At 41.2% G+C, this 23912-nt stretch overlaps 1 protein-coding gene across 8 annotated transcripts in view; it reads right to left on the bottom strand.

Annotated features, from left to right (window-relative positions):
- SNX25 (sorting nexin 25) overlaps window positions 1–23912 on the bottom strand; it is a 134310-nt gene that overhangs the window by 4080 nt on the left and 106318 nt on the right. For 3 of the 8 annotated variants that reach the window (XM_073902307.1, XM_025886108.2, XM_073902305.1), the window contains exons 10-16: window positions 21811–21975; window positions 18455–18586; window positions 16108–16248; window positions 12621–12734; window positions 7811–7975; window positions 5376–5493; window positions 1931–1997 (exon numbers count right to left, since the gene is read on the bottom strand). In XM_073902307.1, coding sequence (XP_073758408.1) covers window positions 1931–1997; window positions 5376–5493; window positions 7811–7975; window positions 12621–12734; window positions 16108–16248; window positions 18455–18586; window positions 21811–21975 — 902 coding nt within the window. Of the gene's footprint in view, window positions 1–1930; window positions 1998–5375; window positions 5494–7810; window positions 7976–10669; window positions 10784–11653; window positions 11870–12620; window positions 12735–16107; window positions 16249–18454; window positions 18587–21810; window positions 21976–23912 lie in introns of those variants that run through there. The other 5 variants (XR_012381127.1, XM_025886109.2, XM_073902304.1 and 2 more) reach the window with 5 other exon arrangements.

The raw sequence follows: 23912 nt of genomic DNA, 5'->3' as shown, positions 1-23912 counted from the left end.
GAAGAAGATAACAGGAGAGGAAGAAAAGGGGAGTATGTCAGAGGGGGAGACGAACCATGAGAGATGATGGACTCTGAAAAACAAACTGAGGGTTCTAGAGGGGAGGGGGGGAGGGGGATGGGTTATCCTGGTGATGGGTATTGAGGAGGGCACGTTCTGCATGGAGCACTGGGTGTTATGAACAAACAATGAATCATGGAACACTGCACCAAAAACTAATGATGTAATATATGGTGATTAACATAAGAATAAAAAAATTAAAAAAAAAAAGAACAAAATTAGGTAAGTGACTCTTACAAAAGGTCATCACCTAACTATTTTCTACCAATTTAAGTCTGACTCTCAGTTAGCCAAAACCATAGGAAGCTTTTGAATCAATTCTGGCATGTGAAATTATAGTTGGTACAAGGCAAGAGGCACATATTGTACTGCTGCTTAATTTTATGATGTGTCATCTCTGCTAAAGGCAAAAATAGCAAAGGGCCAGGTGCTCCATCATTTCTCTACCTGATAAAAAGCCCACTGAAATGAACAGCCTGAAAACCCTCTACGTGATGCCTCTCCTCCAAGTCCCATGGAAGTAACTGCCAAATGGATTCACTGCTCATGAACCGCAGCTGCTCATTTTATAAGTAAGAGCCACTATCGTAGATAGGAGCAAGGAAAGTATGCATGATTTGCTGAAACCGAAAAGGAAAATAAATTAGCAAGTCTGGAGTACTGAGGAATATAGGGCCATTGTGGAATTTTCTTTATCTAAGGCCTGTCTACATGTAACAGTTAAGAGGTCTGCGTTAGACTGAAACGGTAAGTTATACAGGCCATATTTCTGATTAAAACACAAGCCTAGGATACTAAGTCAACTAAACAAGCCACTAATACCATTTTTTAAAGATCTTAGAAATTGAAGTAAACTTTTGCTTATGACCACAAGGAAAATATATTCTATTTGTGAACGAGTAAGAAGATAACCTGTTCTTCACTATGTTCCCCTTAAAAATTTATGATCTATATGATAAACATACATACAAGGTTATTATGATGGTTTTAACAACTAATCTTTCACTTGGGAAAATTTGATAATTTCATCTTGAAAATATTTTGCTGTACAAAAAAGTGGTTTCTTCCCCCTTATCTTTTAGCATAAATGACTCATGTTTTTATTGTGCAGGAAGTCATAATGTTTATCTCTTGAAGAGTATTGGATAGAGAGTTAAACTCTCATGTATATGGATAATGGACTATAGCTTCAAATATATATATGGCTTACAATACTGTTATATGAAATACATATATATCTCAATGGATGGATATTGAGATGTTAACTAATCAGAGCAATTACCATTTCAATGTAACCCCAACCTGGAAAAAAACATATGGTTTGCATTTCCCTCCAAATAAATACCTGTCACGTGATGCTCATCCTACTTGCATTCTGGGTTAGAGTCTAAGCCTAAAACTGATGCCCATCATACAACATAAAAACACTGTGCCCAAGATACTCAAACTGGTCATCGTGATCAAGAGAACTTTACAGAACTTTTTGGTTTTTGCTTTTGTTTTTTAGTTTTATGTTTTTAAGTAATCTCTACACACTCAACATGGGGCTCGAACTCACAACCACAAGAGTCTCATGCTCCACCAATTGAGGCAGCCAGGTGCCCCTACAGAACAGCATTTTCTGACCCTTTCATCCAGAATGCTGAAGCTAGCTCAAGCTTTGATCATCTAGTTCACCACACATTCTATGGGAGAAATTATTTAGGAAACCTGTCTCCCTATCCAATCTTAGAATCATAGCAGAACAACATGAGAAAATACAAAACCTTCAGCTAGAGAGATCACCAGCTACTATACCACGAGTATAGTAATTCGACTACTAAGGCAAAGAGTAAGGCATAAATTCAAAAGCTAATGTCATGCAACTCACTTGTTGATGGTTCTTCCAAAAGTGACCTGAACGAGAGCAATTAATGTTCTTCTCACCCATTTAAACACTGAAATAGAAATCAGAGAAAAAGAATTAGCACAGTATATCACAATTATGACATTTTCACAGCTGCAAAAAGCATAAATCTTACCATTTGACTCAATCCAAGTCCTGACACCAAGTCAAAACTATGATATCTACAGAATCTGGGTCTAGGTTCACAAACTTCTGCCCCAAAAATTTCTCCTAAGCTTTCGTTTTCTACATAGCAACTGAGGAGATAAAACCGAAGAGTTTTTATAGCTTTTCAATGCCTGAACAACAGCTGAGCTAGCAAGTGGAAATAATACTTTATTTCACATGTCCCCGGGCTACTTACATGTCTGTTTTCTGCTAGCAGACAGTGCAATGCCTATTTTAGATTTCTCTCTGGCTTGTGGAACCCAATTTTCTCACACACTGCTCTGAATGAGAAACATCTGTGGTCCAATATTGACAAATATTTTGAAATATTAAAATGAATGGGTGGGTCTAAGTTCCCATTTGGATAGCAGGTTGCAGATCACTGCATATTTTTATATACTTTATGTCTTTGGGAGAAGGGTGAACTGCGACGAGCCAGGACCCTGAGCGAGAGGGGGGTTCAGCACTCTCTTGGGCCACCTCGCAGAGCAGCCTGGCACAAACCACCTTCCCAGAGCCTCAGTCTCCTCATCTGCTCAAAGACCAGAGTAACACGTGCTCTTCTACTTTAAGGATTTTGTTGATGTTTTATGTGAGTGTTGTGAAAGGTTCTACAGATCTAAACTGTTATTATTAACATGGAGAGATATCTTCTTTACAGGTCCAGAATATGAACATAAACCAAAAGAAGGCAAAGAAATGCTATGAGGATATTTCAGGTCTGCAAATTGGAATCTAAACCAACTTTTCCACCTATATAAATTCACATCCATTCATTGAAATGTTTAGCTACTCACACATAAGCAAATGAGAAATTCGGGCTTGGCTGAGTTCAGGGCTCCTGTCCAGTAGGAAAACCTAAAAGGACTAAATTCACAAACCCTTCTGTACAAGGAAAACCACCCAAACAAAATCAACAATTAACACCGACTTGGCACCAGACTTGAAAACATTCTAAAGTCATTTCTAACTTTTTAGATGGACCTATGCGTCCAGTTAAAGTAGTGTTATTAATCTTTCAAGTAAGAGTTAAGTCTTAGAATCAGAACCATGCCTCAAAAGTGCCTTTAAATTTTATGGAATTCAGAGCATGCTGATAGCACGCAGACATGTTAATTTTAGGCAGGCATTTAGGCTGGGAGGAGCATGCCTGCCAGTGTTGATAACTTCACTCTGGCTTTCTAGGGCAGGAGCAAGGCAGCTCACATGCAGATGGTCTGACAACATAAGCAGCTGTAAGAAGAATGCCTGACAGACAAGTGACAGTTAATTTTTTAAAGGCTGTCTTACTGATGCCCTTTTGTACACTGAACTAGAGCAGGAACCAAAAAATGTCTTTGGGGCAAATTCTCTCTCATCACTGATATATGCCTTTACTACTTTCTTCCTAGCCTCTCCCGGTCCCCAGTCCCCAAGCCACACAGGAAACAGCCCTAGTATTTATTCCAAAGACTCATTTGTTCAGAGACAGAAGCAGCTGCAGCAACGCTAGGATTTTTGCTGACGGCAACTATATCACATCTCATTATAAATGATGTTCTATTTATTCCCCTCTGAAATGTCACTGGCAAAACCAAATATGCTTCTCAGCAGGCACATGATGGAGGAAATCCATGCTGCAAAGACAAGACTTTGTCTTTCAATCTCTATCACAAAGAGCACACTGCCAAAAGACTAAAATGCTGCTTCCTCATTCTTATCAACTCTATGGGAAACAGGGAGGATTCATGATTTAATGGGCCAGATTTCACTGAGGAAGAGTCAGACTTTGGGTGGAGAACGAGCTGTTTCTGCCTACATTGAACCAAGGCAAACATCAGTATATATCTTAGTCTAAAATATGGAACAGGGACAGCTTTTTCATCTGAAAGCATCTCTAGCATTTGGATGATATTCTCTCATGGTTATTTCTTAATTTAACTATCCCTCATTTCTAAAGTTCAGCTTAGTTCCAACTTTTCGTTATTGAAATCATGCTAAAATGAACACCCTTATGTATAAATCTCTGCCTGTAGTTTAGAATTGGGTCTACTGCTTAACGTGAATTACATTTTTGGAACCTCTGCGTTGTAAATTCACTGAAGGAAGAATCTACATCTGATATACTTTTGTTTCTACTACAGAGTGGTATCTAAAACATAGGCTCCCAAAGTGTTTGCTGGTTGTTTTAGCTTTGGCTTATTGATGACCAAAATAATTAATTCTGGCACTTAAAACTCCTAGCCCACCTTCTTTACCCCAAGGGAAGAGATGCTAATCTGAGCAGACAGAGCACTGGACAGTCAGTCACAGGGCAACATATACAGTACTGGTTGGTGGCACTGCTGTGCTTTTGCCAACCCTGACTCCCCTCATGCACCTCCTCTTCTAGGTGGTGAGATGTGCCTTGAGGCTCCTGTCCTAGCTCTAGCTAGTCCTGAGGCTCTGCCAGGTGTGTGTGGGCAGAGGGTCCTACTTAGGACTCAAGACTTGGCCAAGCATTACAGTTTGACCTTTTACCCAAGGACCACTTTGGGAGAGAAGCACCTGTGTGGGTCTTAACAAGAGTATTTTAATCCTCTTTTTGCTCTTGTTTCATCTAAGTACATCTTCCTCAAGTACTACTAGGGTAGTATTTCTCAACCTTGGCGTTAACTCTTTTGGACAGGACAACTCTTTGTTGTAGGAGGCTGACCTGTGCATTGTAGGAAGTTTAGCAGCATCCCTGGCCTCTACCCACAAGACACCAGTCACACCAAGTTGTAACAAACAAAAATGTTTCCAGATATCACCAAATGTCCCCTGAGGGACAAAATTCCCCCGCCCTTCCAGGGATAACCACTCCTCTATGGGAACAAAGGTGTAGGTGAAAGGCAAGTTTGAGGCTTGCCTGTGTCCCTGACCATAGTACACCCTAACAGCAACAAAACCTCACCCTGAACAACATGGCTCCTTCCTTGGCTATGCAAAATTATTTTTTGTATTCCTTTTGGTGATAAAGCAGTGAGGCTATGCTAAATCACATAAAAGAAATTCAAAGCATTCTATCTGTATTCAGAGGAACATGGTATAGGGTAACTCAGGACCCAGAGATAATTATCTGTCTTAAGGTCGTGGCCTCAGATTCTACTATGGTGTCTGGTTGGCTTTTAAAAGTATTTGCTGTTGAGTGAATGGACATAAATACACATCTGATTCAGGAATAAAGGGATATTATGAGTGTATGTGTGTGTGTGTAACCACTTAACAGCAATTACCATTAAATAATAACAAAGAAGCTTACTTCCTCGAAGTTCAAAGATCTCCCCAATCAGCATGAAACACGGTTCGGCCAAGGCGTCTTTCCTCCCATCCACATCATCACCATAATCTGACAGGTCACTGTCCTCTTCTGTCTCCTCCTGGGGGTACAGAAAGGTCAAAGGAAGCAGATCACTTATCCAAGAAAGTTGGTAGAGTTGTTCTTTTCTTTCAAGTGTAAATTCCAAACTATGTGCTCACATTTCAACCTTAAATACTCTTTCAACTTTCCTGCATGCAGAGATCTATGCATTCTCAACAGAGGGCAAAATGTGTGTCTAACCTCAGGGAAAAAGCTTGATGTTAAAGCTTTATTCAAGGTTTAAAATAATTGTGAAAAACCTCTATCACTGTATTAATAAGGAGTAAATTAGTAGATAACAGAATAATTTTCTAGCCATCGTGAATTTTAAAGGTAAGGCTTTTTAACTTTTTTTTTAAGATTTATTTGAGAGAGAAAGCCAGTGCGAACACCTAAGTGCATGGGGGACAGGCAGACAGAGAGAGGGCGAGGGAGAGAAAGCATCCCCAAGATGACTCCCCTCTGAGCTTGGAGCCCAACACAGGGCTCGATCTCACAACCCTGAGATCACGACCTGAGCTGAAATCGAGTCAGATGCTTAACCGACTGAGCCACCCAGGTGCCCCAAGTAAGGTTTTCTTAACTTAAATGATTTTAAATTCACTGTTTTTTGGGACCCCCTGGGTGGCTCAGTCGGTTAAGCATCTGCCTTCGGCTCAGGTCATGATCCTGGAGTCGTGGGATCGAGCCCCATGTCAGGCTCCCTGAGCAGGGAGTCTGCTTCTCCCTCTGCCCCTCATCCTGCTTGTGCTCTCTCACTCTCTCTCTCTCAAATAAATAAAATAAATAAAATTCACTGTTTTTTTAAAAACATGTATATTTCAAAATAACGTCATTATGTTAAAGCTCTGACTCAAGCTTTGATTCTGTACTTCAGCTCCTCTCACTTCCTGATCAGTGTATCAGCAAGTTTCAGTTCAAAACTCATTCTATGCCAGGCACCAGGCTAGTGCCAACTGGTGTGATGTGGATCCAGACTTTCAGTGGCCCACAGCGATCTGGGGAGGCTGATGAACAGGCGCATGGCTGTTTCCGCAAGCAGGGTGAAGCGCTGTCAGAGGCCCAAACAGAAGCAGCGGAAGGACAGCCGAGCAGGCTCCTTCTATGTGGGCAGAGAGGCAAAAGCTGAGGTCGCGGCCCAAGCATAGGGTAATGACAGCACTGTGGGGGACTGGATGAGCAGAGGAAAGGGCTGAGAAGTCACAGAGGTAGGATTTCCCGAAACCTCACAGCAACATCAGATGCTGCAAAAGAGGTGGACAGAGGTGAACAAGGACAGGAAGCCACTGGGTCTGGCCACCGGCACTCACCTTCAGAGAACGATCTCATAGAGTGGCCAAACCATAACGTAAACTCCCAGAGGTTCAGGGATAAATGAGAGGTCATGAAGGCAAGCTAACTGAATATGGCCAGACATTTCAAATACAGGCCTGTGGGGCAGAGGTGGGAGAGACCCTTGTGGGGGAAGCAGGCTTACAAAGAGCCCAGAGCACTGGCATGGACGTGCTCTGTGCTGTGCACAGATTTCTCCCAGCTCAGGATGCAGTGAAGTAGCATGCCCCTTTTCATCATCAGCTCCTTCTGTCCAAATTCCTTCAACCGATCCTGCTGAAGAGCCAGGGGCCTTTAACAATGAACGCCAAGGAGGCAGTGAACATCTCCATAAGGAGACGCCCATTTTCAGAGATAGTCTTGTGCAATTTGCGGAAGAGCCAAAGAAGGGGCTTCTCACTCTGCAGGAAGGCCTGAGGTCCAGAATACGAAATCACAATGTCTGCAATCTCTATTTGCATCTTTACCCATAAATGTCGCTCCTAGATTCGTCTTGCTTCAGAATATCCCATGAACTTCTACTCCCTGAGAATAAATGCTGAGCTCCTCAGCCTGGCATGACCTCGTTCCCCACTTCCCTTCTTTGCCTAACCTTCCATTAGCCCATTCCTGAAACTCTCCTCTCCAGTCCAATGACCTACTGACTGTCCCTCCCATCCCAATCTTCAAAGTGAGCTCCAGCTCCCCCTAATGATGACCGCCCCATCGCGGGGCACTGCCTGTCCACCACTTTCACTGGGGCTCGCAGATAACTTCCCACCCACATTTCACTTACCAACCTTGTTATTACTTTTTTCTGTATCTTAACTCTTGCAAGTGGCTTGTAGGGGAGCACAAGCAGGTGTCCCAAAAATATGACAGTGATAAGAGCTGAAGATGGATGTATTCACTTCCCCCCCCCACTAGTAGCATGCTTTCAACAAATATCTGGAACTTCAAGAAACCTTCAAAAAGACATTCCCCTAAATCTGTTGCAAAAATGGCATGACCTTTCAACAGCTCACCTCTTGATGGGAGAAGAAGTCTCGAGGAAGTCTTTCCAAAAATGAGGATAATGAAAAAGTGGATTTTTTCCCCTGCACATCAATAACCTTGAGGTAGTCAGGAGAAGGGCTCAAAAAGGCATAAAGTGCTTCACTCTGACACAGTCTTTCATCTGACAGCAGATTCTGGGAAGGAAAGAGGGTGCTTACTTTTACGGAGTTATGAATAAGTCCGCGCTGACGGAAACCACCACAAATAGGGGCAAGCAAGGTGCAAAGGACTGTGTTGGGGATTTATTTTCATAATTCTGAACCCAAAACCATTTTCCTCTCCCCCTGAAACAGAACACACCAGATGAATTCCAATGATTTTAATCGCAAGCAACCCCCTGCAGGTTAACTGGAGCACCCTAGTCATCCTGCTTGTGGGAGAAGCTGTGTGGACAGCTGCTCAGCTCAACAAAACCTCCGGCTTTGCACATGGCCTACAGATCCAGGGACCACTGCCTTGGAATGTCAACTTCACCTCCATCCAGTGGTACTGGAACAACTTACACATTTGCACAATGCACAAGGAGACCACTCAACCACCCTTTTATGGCTGTGTTCAGACTTTGTACATCAGCTGAAAAAAGGCACTTTGAGCTGTCACATGGCACTGTCTACACCAGGCAGGAGTTTTCTCCCCATGCTCCCACCTTCCAAGCTTGCTTACATAATTACAGAACCGTTTTTATGAGCCCTTGAACTGGAAATGTCCTCAAGTTCTTTAGGTACTTATCTGGCCTCCGAAGACAGGAAAGAAGAACATAAATTAAGTTTATGTCCAAGCAAGTGCTACTGATAGGACAGTAAGATTAACAACATGACCACAAGAATGTCTAAATGTCTAGCATTAAAAGATACAGGGTTTAATAGGATTTCACTCATATGTGGAACTTAAGAAACAAAACAAATGAGCAAAGGGAGAAAAAGGAGAGAGAGGCAAACCAAAAAACTGACTCTTAAGTCTAGAGAACTTATGGTGACCAGGGGGGAGGGGGCTGGGGGCTGGGTGACAGAGGTGTTGGGGATTGAGGAGGGCACCTGTCGTGATGAGCACTGGGTGTTGTACGGAAGTGTTGGATCACTACACTGTCCACCAGAAACTAATGTAACACCGTATGTTACCTACTGGAATTTAAATAAAGCCTTGAAACAAACAAACAAAAAAAGATACAGCGTTTAGGAATAAGGAGACCAGTGGGAAACAGTGCCCCATTGATGATGCAATCCCCTGGGGGAGAGGGACACTGGGAGCACATAGTGCTTCTCATGTCAGAGCCTGGGGTGGCAGAAGAGGTTAAGATCTAGTCTCAGAGGACTTGGTCCATGACAGTCACATTACATCTGTTCAGGCGAAGGCTGAAATCCAATGAACTCTATGACCTTCCCTAGAATAAGCACCTGTGAGAACATCCAATACTGGCGCACTGGGGACAAGGGCTCCAAAGGGGATGACCAACATTCCGGTGGTTGTTAGCTTCCTCGGTCCTGCAGAAGACCGGACTGGAAATGGGCAAGTTCTGCCTCAGATGGAGGGAAGGAGATTAAGGGGGATGGGGAGCTGATGTCACTACTGCCTTCCCCAGCCCCGGAGCCCCATAAATAGGCCTTTATTCCTTTTGCAGAGTATCGGCCGTTCAGTCCTACATACAGATGGACTGGAAGGCAGCAGATATCCTCCCAACTTCATTTCCTTTAGCTAATCTATACACCAGCTTTATTTTATAAAACAGTAGGAAATGATAACTAATGATAAGTCTCAAACTTATTACAATCAACATAAATAAAGTGATCATTAAGGGTAATAAGACTTTGGCCTAAATTATATTCTATTATGAAGGAAAATAATCAAATTAAGTACATACGGTAAGTTAGAAATTCTCACAGCTGTCTGTGGGGCAAGATATAATTGGGGTTTTTATCATTTTTAAGCTCTCTGGGGATGGCATCCCATTCCCAACTCCTTCCCTCCAAACACTTACAGCATGTTATTCTATTCTAGTAAAGATCTCAGATGACTATTCAGTGGTTGATGGAGAAAGGGGTAAGGCATTCCAAGAAGAGTACACAGCACATGCGTACCCAGAAGCAGGACAGAGCGCCACTGGAAGGGAATGGCTGGGGTAAGTGGTGTAAGTATGGGAGCAGGAATGGGGAAGGTGGTAAGCAGGAATGAAGAAAGACATAAGCAACAGTATGGCTAGGAATGAGTAGCTAGATTATTAAATATCTGTACAATTAGTATGCTTCACTAGGGAACCATTTGTCATAAATAAACATTCAAGTAAACATACACTCAGTGGAATCCCTTTTTCTGGAAGGTCCTGTGGACCCAATAAAAGACTAAGCATTCTGCACCTTTTTCCTGTTTGCGGTTGGTGGGATAATACTTTCAAACAACAGTATGCTGTATAACCTATCTAACTACATTCAATGGTTATGGCTTTATCAAACAATCCTTGAGGAAATGAAAAACAATCCAAATCATTCCTTCCTGACTTAAAATCCTCTTGACTAAAAAGACAAAAGGTCACTAGACACACTGTTTCATCTGGCTTAGCTGCAGATTATTCTTGCTCTCGGCTATGTCCACATGACCAATGTCTCAGAGTGCGATTTCTCTTGGCACAACAGAATTCACTAACCCACTTCCATGACCAACAATCCAATAAAGGCACATGTGCACCCTCTCTGCGCCCCCAAAAGCGCAGGCCCAGAGTGTGGTATCTGTGACAACAGGAAAGGTCAAATAAACAGAGACCCCCCCCCCACCGCCCCCAGCAGAGGACTGGAAGGAAACAAGAGAGTTGGCTGGAGAGTTCCAAAGCTACACACCTGAAGCTTAAAAATCCTGGATTTTGAGCAATACACATCTGTTTCACAAATGAGATCTTTAGTTCATCCAGATGATTTAAGCAGGTACTGTTTTGGAGTGGGTTTAATTATTTCCTAGACATTTTGAATCAGCAACAAAATGGTAATATTTCAGTTTCAAATTCTCTTGTAAGAGCATTTAAACATTGACGATTTCCTAATCCAGTTCTGCCATAATTAAATTCAGAGTTTTTCAAGGTATAAATTGCTTTATTTCCTGAGGGAAATTTACATTATATTACACTATATATTACATATACACACAAATTTATGTATTATTATATTATGAAATAAAAGGTTCCCTCAGGAGATAAAATAATTTGCACCTTAGAAAAACTTTAGGATACATATAGACACACAAACATATATATATGAGGGGGGGGGGAGAGGAATAGGTGGAAAAAAGAGACTAACACTTTCAAAGCAACTCTGACTTAAACAAATCTATTTTAACAATGACCCATACTTCTGCGTGAACAACTATGTTTTAATAAAGCCTTCACTAAGAATTTGGCAACATCCATCATTTAAAATCCCAGGCCTTCTAGCTACCACTACATAGGCAAAGAGTGTTTCATGAGGCAAAGTTCCATGCCTCCAAAAACTACAAGGGTACGTGGTTTGAGTAACTTAACTATCCCCTGAATACAGAGGGCCCAGCTAAGGAAAAATAAATAGTGGTTGCTATCAAGGATAGGGGATGTTTGGCCTTATTCTCTAAAAATGGATGGAAGACAAACAATAAAGCATTTAGAGGAAATTAGAAGAGTAGCCTTAGGACGCTGGGGGAGGCAAAGATTTCTTAACAGGCACAGAGGCATAACCATAAAAGACAAAATTGATATACTGGACTAAATTAAAATTGAGAACTTCTGTTCATGAAAAGAAATCATTAAGAGTGAAAAGGCCCTCCACAGAAAGGGAGAAGATATCTGCAACATAAATGGTCTGACAAGAGACTCACATCCAAACCCCACGCAGAACTCCCACAAAGCGGTGTGGAAGAGACGGGCGGCATGACGGAGGAGCAGACTCAACTTGACCAGACACTTCCCCAGAGAAACTATCCCAGTGGCCAATAACGAAGCGCTCCATTCCATTCGCCGTCAGGGAAAGGCAAACTGAAGCCACGGGGAGGCCCCAGCACACACCCGATAGGGGCTAAAGGGAAACAGGCAGAGAAGAGGAGGTGTGGGGGGGCCATCAGAACCCAACACACTGTGGTGACTGTAAAAACTGCCACAACCACTCGGACAAACGAAGAAACCCCGACGTAACACAGATTCACACAAGTCAAGTACTACAAGTTTACAGAACCTTCTTCATGATAGCCTCCACTGGAAATGGCCCAAATGCTCATCAACAATGGGATGAATAGACCGTAGTGTATTCTCACAATCAAAAACCTATGTGGTAGTGACAACAAATGATCTGCAACTAGAACAGCACTGTGGGTGGATCCCCTGGACACAGCTGTTGAGTGAAAGAGGTCAGACACAAAGGAGTCCACACTGCATGATTCCATTTATAGGACGTTCGGAAACAACTGTATCTGTGTGGCTAGTTGTCAGTCAGGATCGTGACCACCCTGGGCCAGGGGCTGTGATGGGGAAGAAGCCGGAGCGTACTGGCCTCGGTGCTATTTACAGGGTGGGCTGAGTGTGTGGAAAAGGACAAAGCTGCACACATGGTATCTGTATTGTACATATTTTATATTTGTTATATTTTATATTTTTTGTGTGTATAGTATACTTTAATTATAAACAAACAAACCAACAAACCAAAGACATTTTGAGGACCTGGCATGACCTTTAAGACAAGGAAGCAAACAAGCAAGCTCTTAATATGATGACAGTTTAACACCAAATAACTAATTTTTCCTCTCGTATCCAAAAAGTTTTCAATTGCTTACCTGTAAAAACTTATTTAATTGAGTCTTTGACTTTTCCATGAACTTGTGATCTATAGATTTGAAAGGCAGCTTGCTAAGAGAAGGCAACTGGACTTTTTTTAAAGAAGGGAAACACTGTGGAGGAAAACATTAAATGTTAGCATTTCTAATCATATCATATTTTCATGTTAAAAAAAAAGTTTAGAATTATAATTAGAACAAACCAAGTATCTTCCTCCTGTACTTGTTCCTCTGAGGTTTAATACCTTGAAAACCTGCCTGTTCTAATCAGGCTCACGGAATCGAGAGGAAGGGGACATCTGATGAAAAAAGCTAAAGCTCATCCCTAGGACCCTGAATGCCTGAGAGCTGGGCAATGCAGAGGCCAGGCTGATCAGGTGGGTTCGCACAACACACGCAAAGCACAAGGCTCTAGGTGTGGATACCTGGCTCACAGGAAGAAAATCTTCCTATTAGAATGTGCTTTGTTTACAACACCTCTGTGAAAAAGTTATCCCCGTTGATAAAACAATGGAAAGAAGGAGTAACTTAGCTTGTCGCTCTATTACTGCCCTTCAGTGGCAAACTGCACAACGGAAGTACATTAATAATAATATATTAATAAATAATAACAGATCCTTTGTGGATTGAGTTCTACGTTCTGCCAGACACTGCTAGAAGCTCGGCACATGAAATAACAGTTCGAAGAGTTGGCAATTGTTATCATTCCTATTTCACATATGAGACAATTAAAGATCAGGATTAACAGAGAAAGACATGTATCATATGACCTCACTGATATGAGGAATTCTTAATCTCAGGAAACAAACTGAGGGTTGCTGGAGTGGTGGGGGGGTGGGAGGGATGGGCTGGCTGGGTGATAGACATTGGGGAGGGTATGTGCTATGGTGAGCGCTGTGAATTGTGCAAGACTGTTGAATCACAGATCTGTACTTCTGAAACAAATAATGCAATATATGTTAAGAAAAAAAAGAAGAAGAAGAAGATAGCAGGAGGGGAAGGATGAAGGGGGGGAAATCGGAGGGGGAGGTGACCATGAGAGACGATGGACTCTGCAAAACAAACTGAGGGTTCTAGAGGGGAGGGGGGTGTGGGGATGGGTTAGCCTGGTGATGGGTATTAAAGAGGGCACGTTCTGCATGGAGCACTGGGTGTTATGCACAAACAATGAATCATGGAACACTACATCCAAAACTAATGATGTAATGTACGGTGATTAACATAACAATACAAAAATTGTTATGTGACCACTCTAACTGCTGGTGTCACCCTCCGTGCACAGGAGGGTCAGGGGAATGCCTGCTGGCCTGGCCACAGCATGAGGGGGCACGGGCTAAGTCACTTGTAATAAGTGTATGCAGGTGCTTTGGGTGCTGGGTAAGGAGAAACTAGCCCTTCCCACACAGCCCACTGAAGAACCAGGGGTACAATGGCATGTGCCCAAGGAGACATATAAATCAGGGCTCAAATTCGGGGTATAATTTTCAAGAAATAAAACAGGCAGTGAGAGTCAGAAGGGAAGAGTAAAATTCACCAGGGACCTGAAGAGGTGCTTCCTGTCCCAGCTGTCAACAGGAAGGGTTTACACCCCAAAACGAAAAGTCACAGGAGAGTAAATTCTAAGGGTAAGAAAAGAACCCCAAGGGTCAGCTACAGATAAGGAAAAATGAGAAAGACATGGAATTTTGTAAGGTTTACTTCCTCTAAGGCTTCAGTCTACTTGCTTTTTTATTTTCAAAGAACATTTTCCACATACATTTTATTTCAAAATCTCCTCTAAATTCCTTTTTCTCCTTCCGTTTTTATCAGCAACTGGATGGATACTAAACTTCGGCTTCACAATGGTTTGTCACAGGGCAAATGACACACTTTTCCATAGTGTCCATTTTACTCACACATTTTGGGGAAAATGTCATCTTCTGTTAAGAGAGAGATTTTGCTTTCCACGCTGCCAGGGTGACCACAGTCCCTTTGAGAAGTACTGGAGTAGGGTACTTGGTTCGGGCCACCACCCTTTTAAAGATTTTATTTACTTACTTGGCAGAGAGAGAGAGAGCACAAGTAGGCAGAACGGCAGGCGAGGGGGGCAGGGGGGGAGGCAGAGCGGCAGGCGGGGGGGGGCAGGGGGGAGGCAGGGGGGGAGGCAGGGGGAGAGGCAGGCTCCCCGCCGAGTAGGGAACCCGACGCGGGGCCCGATCCCAGGACCTGGGACCACGACCCAAGCCGAAGGCAGACGCCCGACGACTGAGCCCCCCAGGCGCCCCCACTATCCTTTTAAAATCACTTGACGAAGGTATAGAATTCATAAGCTGGTGATTAAAGGGATTTTTAAAAAATCCCCTTAGGAGAAAATGTTAAAGGAAACAGACACATTTCACTGGCAGAAGTGCAGTCTGATAGGTTACCGCAGGATTTTACCAGCATCAGTTCATTTTGAGCCAGACAACAATAAACAGAAACAAGAGAAGTGACCAAAGAGAGTCTCAGTTGCCAGGGAGGAGGGCCGTCATCTCTAGAAGGAGGAGAGCTAGAGAGGACACAGTTCCTGAGAAAGATGGGAGAATAAGGAATGGAAAATAAAATGGCCCGGACGCCAATCCAGGTTGGGCCATGAGGAACACGCCCCGTGATAAATCAATCAAACTCTCTGGGGTCAGCTCCTCTCCTCTTAAAATAAAAGAACTGACCAAATCAGAAGCTTTCTGACATTTTTAACTAAAACTTACAGTAGGAAATCCATGCTGTGTTGCAATCCACACATGCATACGTGCATATCCACATATAAAATAGAACCCACCTATAAAACTAAGGGGTTCTAGGAAACAATGCTCATTGCTACTACTACCACCACCAACATGGTAGCATTTATTATGTACCACACCTTCTTCTCAATGCTTTGTATGCATTTATTCCCTCAATTCTCACAACAACTCTGTGAGATAGGAGATACAGGCGCTGTCAATATTTCTATTTTATTGATGAAGAAGAAGAGAGACAAAGAGGACAGTGACAAGTCCCAGGTCATACGGCTACTAAACAGGACAGCTAGGATCCAAACTCAAGCAGTCTGGCTCCCGAGTCTGTGCTCTCAACCACGACACATTATGACCCTTACTCTTTGTGCCGAAATCCAGTATGTTCTATGGTCTTCCTGTTGCTGCAATCATTCATTGATTTCGCTTCCCACTAAAAGGTCACAACTGGTAGCTTCAAAAACCAGTGGCCCTAGATGATCCCTAGCCCTCTTTCAGCTCTGGGGTTCTATGAGGCTCAATGGAGATCAGACAATGCTTTGTCCTGAAGGATTTACACTAAATGGTTTGTCTATGGGTTAATTTCCAAATGTCAGGCTGAAAATGCCACTTTGCCAGTATCCACAGCAAAGGAGAAAGGTTAATTAGTTTCCTTATATGTAGAAAATTGAAATGAGCTCTTACACATCTTCTTGCTTAGTAATTCTACACCTTGTGTTCATGAGTATTCATACCTCACTAAGTTTCCGGTGTAAATTCTGGAACTCACTGAGCCTTCTGGGGACGGTCCAGTTCTTAGTTTCAAGTCCTCCAACTTCTTGTAAGCTTACCATGACAAAGTAGCAGGGCATTTGCTCACCATTCTCTTCTGTAACCTTGGGAAAAACAAACGCAACAAAAAGGGTGCTGAGCAGATATGGTAGGCACGATTTTTAAATATCCCCCAAGATCTCCCACTCCCTAGTGTACATGCCCTGCGTCATCCCTGAGACTGGGAATACCATAGAATCTATTCCTGCAATTAGGTTACGTTACATTTAACCACTGACCTTAACACAGGGGATTACCTGGGTGTGCCTAACCTAATCACACAAGCCCTTTAAGAGCAGAGAGATTCCTCGGGCTGGTGGCAGGAGAGGACGTGGGAAAGCCTGGAAGTGCAAGAAAGATTGCACACGTGGTGCTAGCATGAAGGAGAGGGGCGCGTGGGGTGGGGGAGGGGTGTGTGGCGGTGCTTCGACTGATGGCAAGAGAGCAGAGACAGGTAAACAACCACATGGAACTGAGTTCTGCCGACAACCTGAATGAGCCTGGAAGAGGATTTCTTCCCCAGTCTCCAGACAAGAACTCAGTCTGGCCAGTACGTTGATTTCAGCCTCATGACACAATGAGTAGAGAATGAGAGAGTCATGCAGGGTTGGACTTTCAACCTACAGAATTGTGAGCTAATAAATGGGTGTTGTTTTAAGCCATGAAATTTGTAGTAATCTGTTACACATCAAAAGAAAACTAATATAGCAAACTTAACATCTTAAGTGTGTTCCTTTGAAAAAACAAATGAACAGCAAGCAAACAAGTGCAAGATATGCCAAAACCTGTCTCAGGAAAGGATAAAGACTTCCCCGGGTTAATTTCTGGATTCAACAAACCAGGATTTCAATTTTTATGAAATTTTACATTGAAACACATAATTTCCTCTACCTCCTGACTTAGATAACTCCTTAACACAGACACAGATACATACAATATCACAATTCAGACAGGCCATTGTTATACTTAACATAAATAGATTAAGAGAAAAAACAAAAAAACACTGAATTTAAGCTTGAATTAGTATCACAAATCGAATTAGAGACAAAGAGTCAATAAGAAAGGCAAAGGAAAGAGACACAAGACTCCCAGAGCATGCATGGGGCCCCGTGAGGTAGGACCATTATTCCACTGTGAGGATGCAGGAGGTGAGGGCACACACAGGGTCCCCGGGTTATCGTAGGATCACATGTCTAGTAAGGGAGTCAGCCCGGATCAGAACTCAGGAGAATCTGGCATGATGCAGACACATCTTCCACACGTTCCCCGTGGGACTGCCTTGTGAACTCTGGTGGTCAGGGGACTCCTCAGTGTCCATGTCCACTATCTTTTCCGTGACCAAGGTGCCACAGCAAACTCCTACAGCTTACCTTAATGGGAGTGCTACCAGGTACCACAGACCTGGTGAAGCACTTGGTTAAGCACTCACATAATGTGTGTGCTTTCACAGTAGCTCTTGGAGAACACGCTTTGTCTGCTATGTAATCTAGAGGAGAACTTAAGATTGTGAATTTCAAGCCCGCCCCACACCACAGTAAGAGTGTGAACATTAACACTATGTTACTCATGATCTCGTTATCTATGTGGACCTGACCTTTATCTCCAGACTTCCACAGGACTGAGAGTAGGGCAGGTGGGAATGAAGAAGTTGTCAACATTAACAATGTAAATGCCCATATGCATCTCTCTTTGAAAAGAAATTATTTTCAAAGACAAAAGGGATACAGCATATTCTGAAAATTGTTACCCGTATCCCTCAAAGAACAGCAAAATATTTTCTAATTCAAAGGAAAAAATATTCATTATTGAAGATTTACAGCAACTGAGATTTAAGTAAGTGAAGTCAGCAGAATGGAGCAATCAGAAACACTTAAGTTTTTTTTAAAAATTTTTAAAAAAAGAAAGAAACACTTAAATTTTTAATTTGTCACCACCAAATTTCAAATAATGCCTTCCATTTTATTTCAATCCTCAATGAAAAAATAAAATGGCAATTCAGAGACATTAAGTATCCTTATCTGAAAGTCGCTTACAATGCCAGTGAATAAGGACAACCTGCAGTGGAGTGAGATCAGGTCTACACCAGGCAGCCCCCCTACAGCTCGCAGTCATGGGTGAGACAGAGTGAAAACAGTGGAGAAGGAAGGACAAATGCAGTCTACACGAACAAACATAGGTTTTCTACCCTCAAACTTAATTCTCTAGGACAAAGTCTTCTCATATAAAGTCATACTCTTAAAATAAACTGGGAGGAAAAGGGGTCAGACCTACCTCTCCACTGGTGATGGAGGCTTTCCACATTCCGAGGTTCTCACACCACCAATCTGTTCTTGCCATGTGCAGCTGTAGGTCTGTGCGTTCTTTCTCCATTAGAATTATCTCCTCCTTCAACTTGAAAACAATCTGCCAAAGGGAAAACATCATGAGAGTTATAAAGCCACTTGAAATGCTGCACAATTCAGCAAAGTAGTAGGATATAAAATCAACAGGCAAAAATCAGCTGCATTTCTTTACACTAACAATGGACAATCCAAAAAGGAAATTAAGAAAACAATTCCATTTACAATAGCATAAAAATAAAAAAAAAAAATACTTAGGAATTAAATAAGGAAGTGAAAGACTTCTACAAAGAAAACTATAAAACACTGATGAAAGAAATTAAAGAAGACATAAATATATGGAATGATTTCCAATGTTCATGGATTAGAAGACTAAACATTGCTAAGATGTCAGTGCTACCGAAAGCGATCTACAGATTGAACACAATACCTATAAAAATTCCAATGTATTTTGCAAAAATAGAAAAATCCATTGTAAAATTCATATGGAATCTCAAGGGAGACTGAATAGCCAAAGTAATCTTGAAAAAGAACAAAGTTGGAGGAGTTGTACTTACTACAAAGCTATACTAATCAAAATGTATGGTACCGACATAAAGACAGACATGTAGACCAATGCACTAGAATAGACAGCCAAGAAATAAACGTTTGTATATATGGTCAAAGAATTTTGACTGGGGTGCCAACACCACTCAATGGGAAAGGAACAATTTCCTCAACAAATAGTGCTGAGAAAACTGGATACCCACATGCTAAATAATGAAGTTGGACCCTTACCTAATATCCTATATAACAATTAACTCAAAATGGATAAAAGACCTAAACATAGGAGCTAAAACTATAAATTCTTAGAAGAAAACATAGGGGAAAAGCTTCATAACACTGGACTCGCAAGACTTGTTGGCTATGACACCAAAGGTTCAGGCAGCAAAAGAAAATATGGGAAAACTAGACTTCATAAAAATTTTACACTTTTCTGTTGAATCACAGATCTGTACCTCTGAAGCAAATAATACATTATATGTTAAAAAAAAAAAAGGAAGAAGAAGAAGAAGAAGATAGCAGGAAGGGAAGAATGAAGGGGGGGAAATCGGAGGGGGAGACAAACCATGAGAGACTATGGACTCTCAGAAACAAACTGAGGGTTCTAGAGGGGAGGGGGGTGGGGGATGGGTCAGCCCAGTGATGGGTATTAAAGAAGGCACGTTGTGCATGGAACACTAGGTGTTATATGCAAACAATGAATCATGGAACACTACGTCAAAAACTAATGATGTAATGTATGGTGATTAACATAACATAAGAAAAAAATTTTTTAACTTTTGTGCAAAGAATACTATCGGCACAATAAAAAGGCAACCCACAGAATTGGAGAAAATATTTGCAAATCACATATCTGATAGGATATTAACATCCAAAATATATAGAGAGCTCTTAAAACTTAAAAACAAAAACCAAACAGTCTGGTTCAAAAATGGGCAAAGGACTTGAATAGACATTTCTCAAAAAAATATATATAAATGGCCAAAGAGTACATGAAAAGATACTCAACATAACTAATCATTAGTGAGATGCAAATCCAAACCACCTCACACCCATTAGGATGGTTACTATCAAAAAATTGAAAAACAATTATTGGTGAGGATCTACAGAAATTAGAAACTACATGCACTGTTGGTGAGAAGGTATAAAATGGTGCCACCATTATGGAAAATAGTATGGAGGTTCCTCCAAGAATTAAAAACAGCAATTCCACATCTGGGTACATGCTCAAAAGAGCTAAAAGCAAGATCTTGAAAAGATATTTGTACACCCATGTCCATGGCAGCATTATTCACAATATTCAAAAGATGGAAGCAAACCAAATGTCCACTGATGGGTGAATGGATAAACAAAATGCTATATATATATACATATACACACACACACAATGGAAAATTACTCAGCCTTAAAAAGGAAGGAAGTTCTGACACACAGTATTATATGAATGAACCTTGAAGACATTATGCTAAGTGAAATAAGCCAGTCACAAAAGGATGAATACTGTATGATTCCACTCACGATGTATTTCAGAGTAGCTAAATCTGTAAGAGATAGAAAGTAGAATGGTGGTTGCCAGGGAATGGGGAGCAGGGAATGGTAAGTATTATTTAATGGGTACAGGGTTTCAGTTTTGGCATATGAAATGAGTCCTGCAGATGGATGGTAGTGATGGTTGCATAACAGTGTGAATGCACAGACACTGACCTGTACACCTAAAATGGTTGAAGTAGTAATAAATTTTATGTATATTTTGCAATAATTTTTTAAAAATAAGTAATTTTATTTTTTTTAAAAAAAAAGGCTATGGATCTCTTTCATGAGAAAACCTATAAGGATATATAATTCTGTGGTTTGAAGGCGGAAGTTTTGCTCCGAAACTCTCCTGAACATGAAGGCTACAAGGACTCTTTCCTTGCTCAAAAAGCCTACAGAAGCACTCCCAGCCTAAACCTCCTCCTGCATTTTATCATCAGTCAGGCCTGAGACTATCTGCTTCATTTTCATGTGGGTATGTTTTAGTCCCACCATCACCATGTTTGCTCCCAAAGGGCACATGTCAGGCTCTGTATATCACTGATTCCCCACAGGGACCGGCACAGCATCATGCATTTACTCATCACTTATGTTGCTGAACACGCACTCAGAAATTGCCAGAGGAGATCAATTTGGCAGACCGAAGAGCATCGACCAAGGTTATATTAGAAACGCCTACCTGTTGGACTCTGAAGAGGCATAACCACAAAGCAAAAAGCCACACCACTGCTTGGGTTCACAAAATGCCACTTAGGGAGATGCTGTTTACCTTTTTAAACTTTCCAATTCTGTTGGCTTTTAGCAAAACAATCTACTTCTTGCGTAATTTTGTGAGGTTCTCTAAACTGTGACTCACAGCATTTGAAAGAAAAATGAAATTAAAAAGATTGTCCTCGTGGATTTAATTTACTTCCAGAAATGAGTCTGGCACAAAGAAATGTTTTGCTCTGTTCTGCAAAGCTGCTGTAGGCGAGCCAGGTGAGAGAACTCGGAGCTACTCACTGCTGATGACTGGGGGAGAACCCCAGACCATGGAAGACTAAAATCAAGTGCTTTTCTCATTCTATACTAGAAGCAAAAATGTAACAATGGAACTTAAGGTTAAAATTCTTTTTAAGGAAACTGTGATGCTTTGCAACATAAACTGAAAACTATTTATCAAATTGGAAAAATGGAAACTTTCAAAGATAACCTTAAAAGCAAAAGAGTTACCTTCTTGTCAGGTTTTGGTGCATTTTGAATAGAACTTAGAGCTTGCCTTTTATATTCAAGTTTCTCATTTAGTTCTCGTAGTTTGTTTACAGCAAAGCTGGCTTGTTCATTAATCCGGCTGGTGCCTTCATCTACAGCTTCCTCACCAGCCTCGACTCCCGGGCCCTGGGGGAGAAAGTCACATGAACCACACTATCTTCTTCCTTTTTTTTTTTTTTCTCATTAAACTTTTGTTTTAATGGGTCTCAAAATTCTGTGACAGATTTTTGGTCAAGTTGTTTCCATTAAAAAGTACTGATTTAAAAAACTAGTAACTTAAAACTGTCACACACACACAAAAACAAATGGTCCACAAAACATTCTCCTTTCCTTCTGAAGGTTTTACGATGCATTGTTATCATTAACCAGTCTTTTACTATTAAACTTAAATGGCCAATTGACACAAACAGTTCTGAGACCGTTCTTCCACCACTGATTAAGACAGGGGTGGCCGGTATTGGGTCGGGCCTGGTTAGTACTTGGATGGGAGAACCACACTATCTTCTGATGCTGGACTGGTCAGCCATTATTACCTAGTGTATAGGCTCTCTATCATTACACTGTGCCCAAGGACTAGATTCCACTAAGGAAAGACTCTGTGGTAACAATCCAGGAGCAGGCTACTTTGCCTCAGCAAAGTAACAAGTCAAAATTATTTGGAACCAAAGTAACTGGTGTTCAGGATTGCAGTGAGAAAAGACATTTAATAGCCCAAAAAAGTGGGTGGAGATGAGGTCGTGGGGTGGATTCCATACCATTATCTTCCAAATGGTACACCCAAGGGAATCTGCTTGGAACAAGGGAAGGCAACTGAGTTCTGCACCCAGCTCAACCCGAATGATCTCTGCCTAATGTTGGACAAAGACACTGAGACACATTTGGCTTCCTTTCAGGCTCCAAAGAATGTTACAGAAAACTCATGCGTGTCCCTTTAAAATAAAATTTCCAAATTCCTATTAGTGAAAGTATTTTTGGTATACCCTTTGTTCAGCCCTTCTCTTGAAGATGTATTTTACAAATCAACAGGTAGGTCATTTTACAAGTAAAATGGTTAGCATTTCAAAGTGACTTAAGATTCATAAAGAACTGTGTAACTTTGAAAAATCTGGATAGATTACCAACAGATGGCATACAAAACAGATTTGTGCGGGGCACTGGAAAGAACGGCTGAGAACAGTCTTCTGCTTTGTTTATACTCCTTAATGTTCTAACAGAATTTTTTCTCCCAATTTTTAGTAATTGTAACAGTCATTTTTTCAAACAAAAATAAAGTATTAATAATCCTAGAAAAAAAGCTGTTTTTATTTTTGTCGGGTCTTTCAAATCCTTGTCCATGAGTGTACATATGACATAATTCTACACCTTGTATACACAGACATACATGTATTCTGTCTTTTCCATATAATTTACAATGCTGCTTATTTTGAGGGTATTAATTACAGACTTCAAAATTTTAATTTTTATGGCTGTATAGTATCCTAGCAATTGATAGTACACTGAGACATACTCCTACTGCTGCTCGTGCTCTGGGTTGATTCTGCTGGTTTGCTATCCCAAATGTACTAAAACAAACTCCATGATACATAAACTTCTCTACCCTTTAGTTATTGTCTTAAGATAAATTTCTAGAAGCAGGATTATTGTTACAAAAGAGTAAGAGCTTTCAAAAGTTCAGTGATACATATTGCTCTTGAGTCCCAGGTGAAGTTGGACAATTTTTCATGTTTGTTTACCTTACATATCAACTGTCAGTTCAAGACCTTATTCAATTTATCTGTTGGGTATTGACATTTTTAATCAATTTGAATAACCTCTTTTAAGGCATTTGCAAATTAACCATTTTAACTTTTGAGGGAGAGATAACACAGTTAAAACAAACTGACCAATAACTAAGTAAATAAATAGATAAATAAATAGATAAGTAATTAAAAAATTAAACGAACTGACCTATCTTAAAAAATAAGATAGGTTTTACTCATGAGTAATGAGTAATGATTTTTGGATCAGTTCGGTGGTGTTATACACTGAAAATATAAAGAACTAAGTAACAAATCTTTTAAAAA

The sequence above is a fragment of the Callorhinus ursinus genome, unplaced genomic scaffold (genome assembly GCF_003265705.2).
Source record: "Callorhinus ursinus isolate GAN/ISIS: 27379988/994484 unplaced genomic scaffold, GSC_fseal_2.0 scaffold17, whole genome shotgun sequence".
Classification (NCBI taxonomy): Eukaryota; Metazoa; Chordata; class Mammalia; order Carnivora; family Otariidae; genus Callorhinus; species Callorhinus ursinus.
Note: the sequence above shows the minus strand (reverse complement) of the source record. Positions and strands in the feature narration are given on the sequence as shown.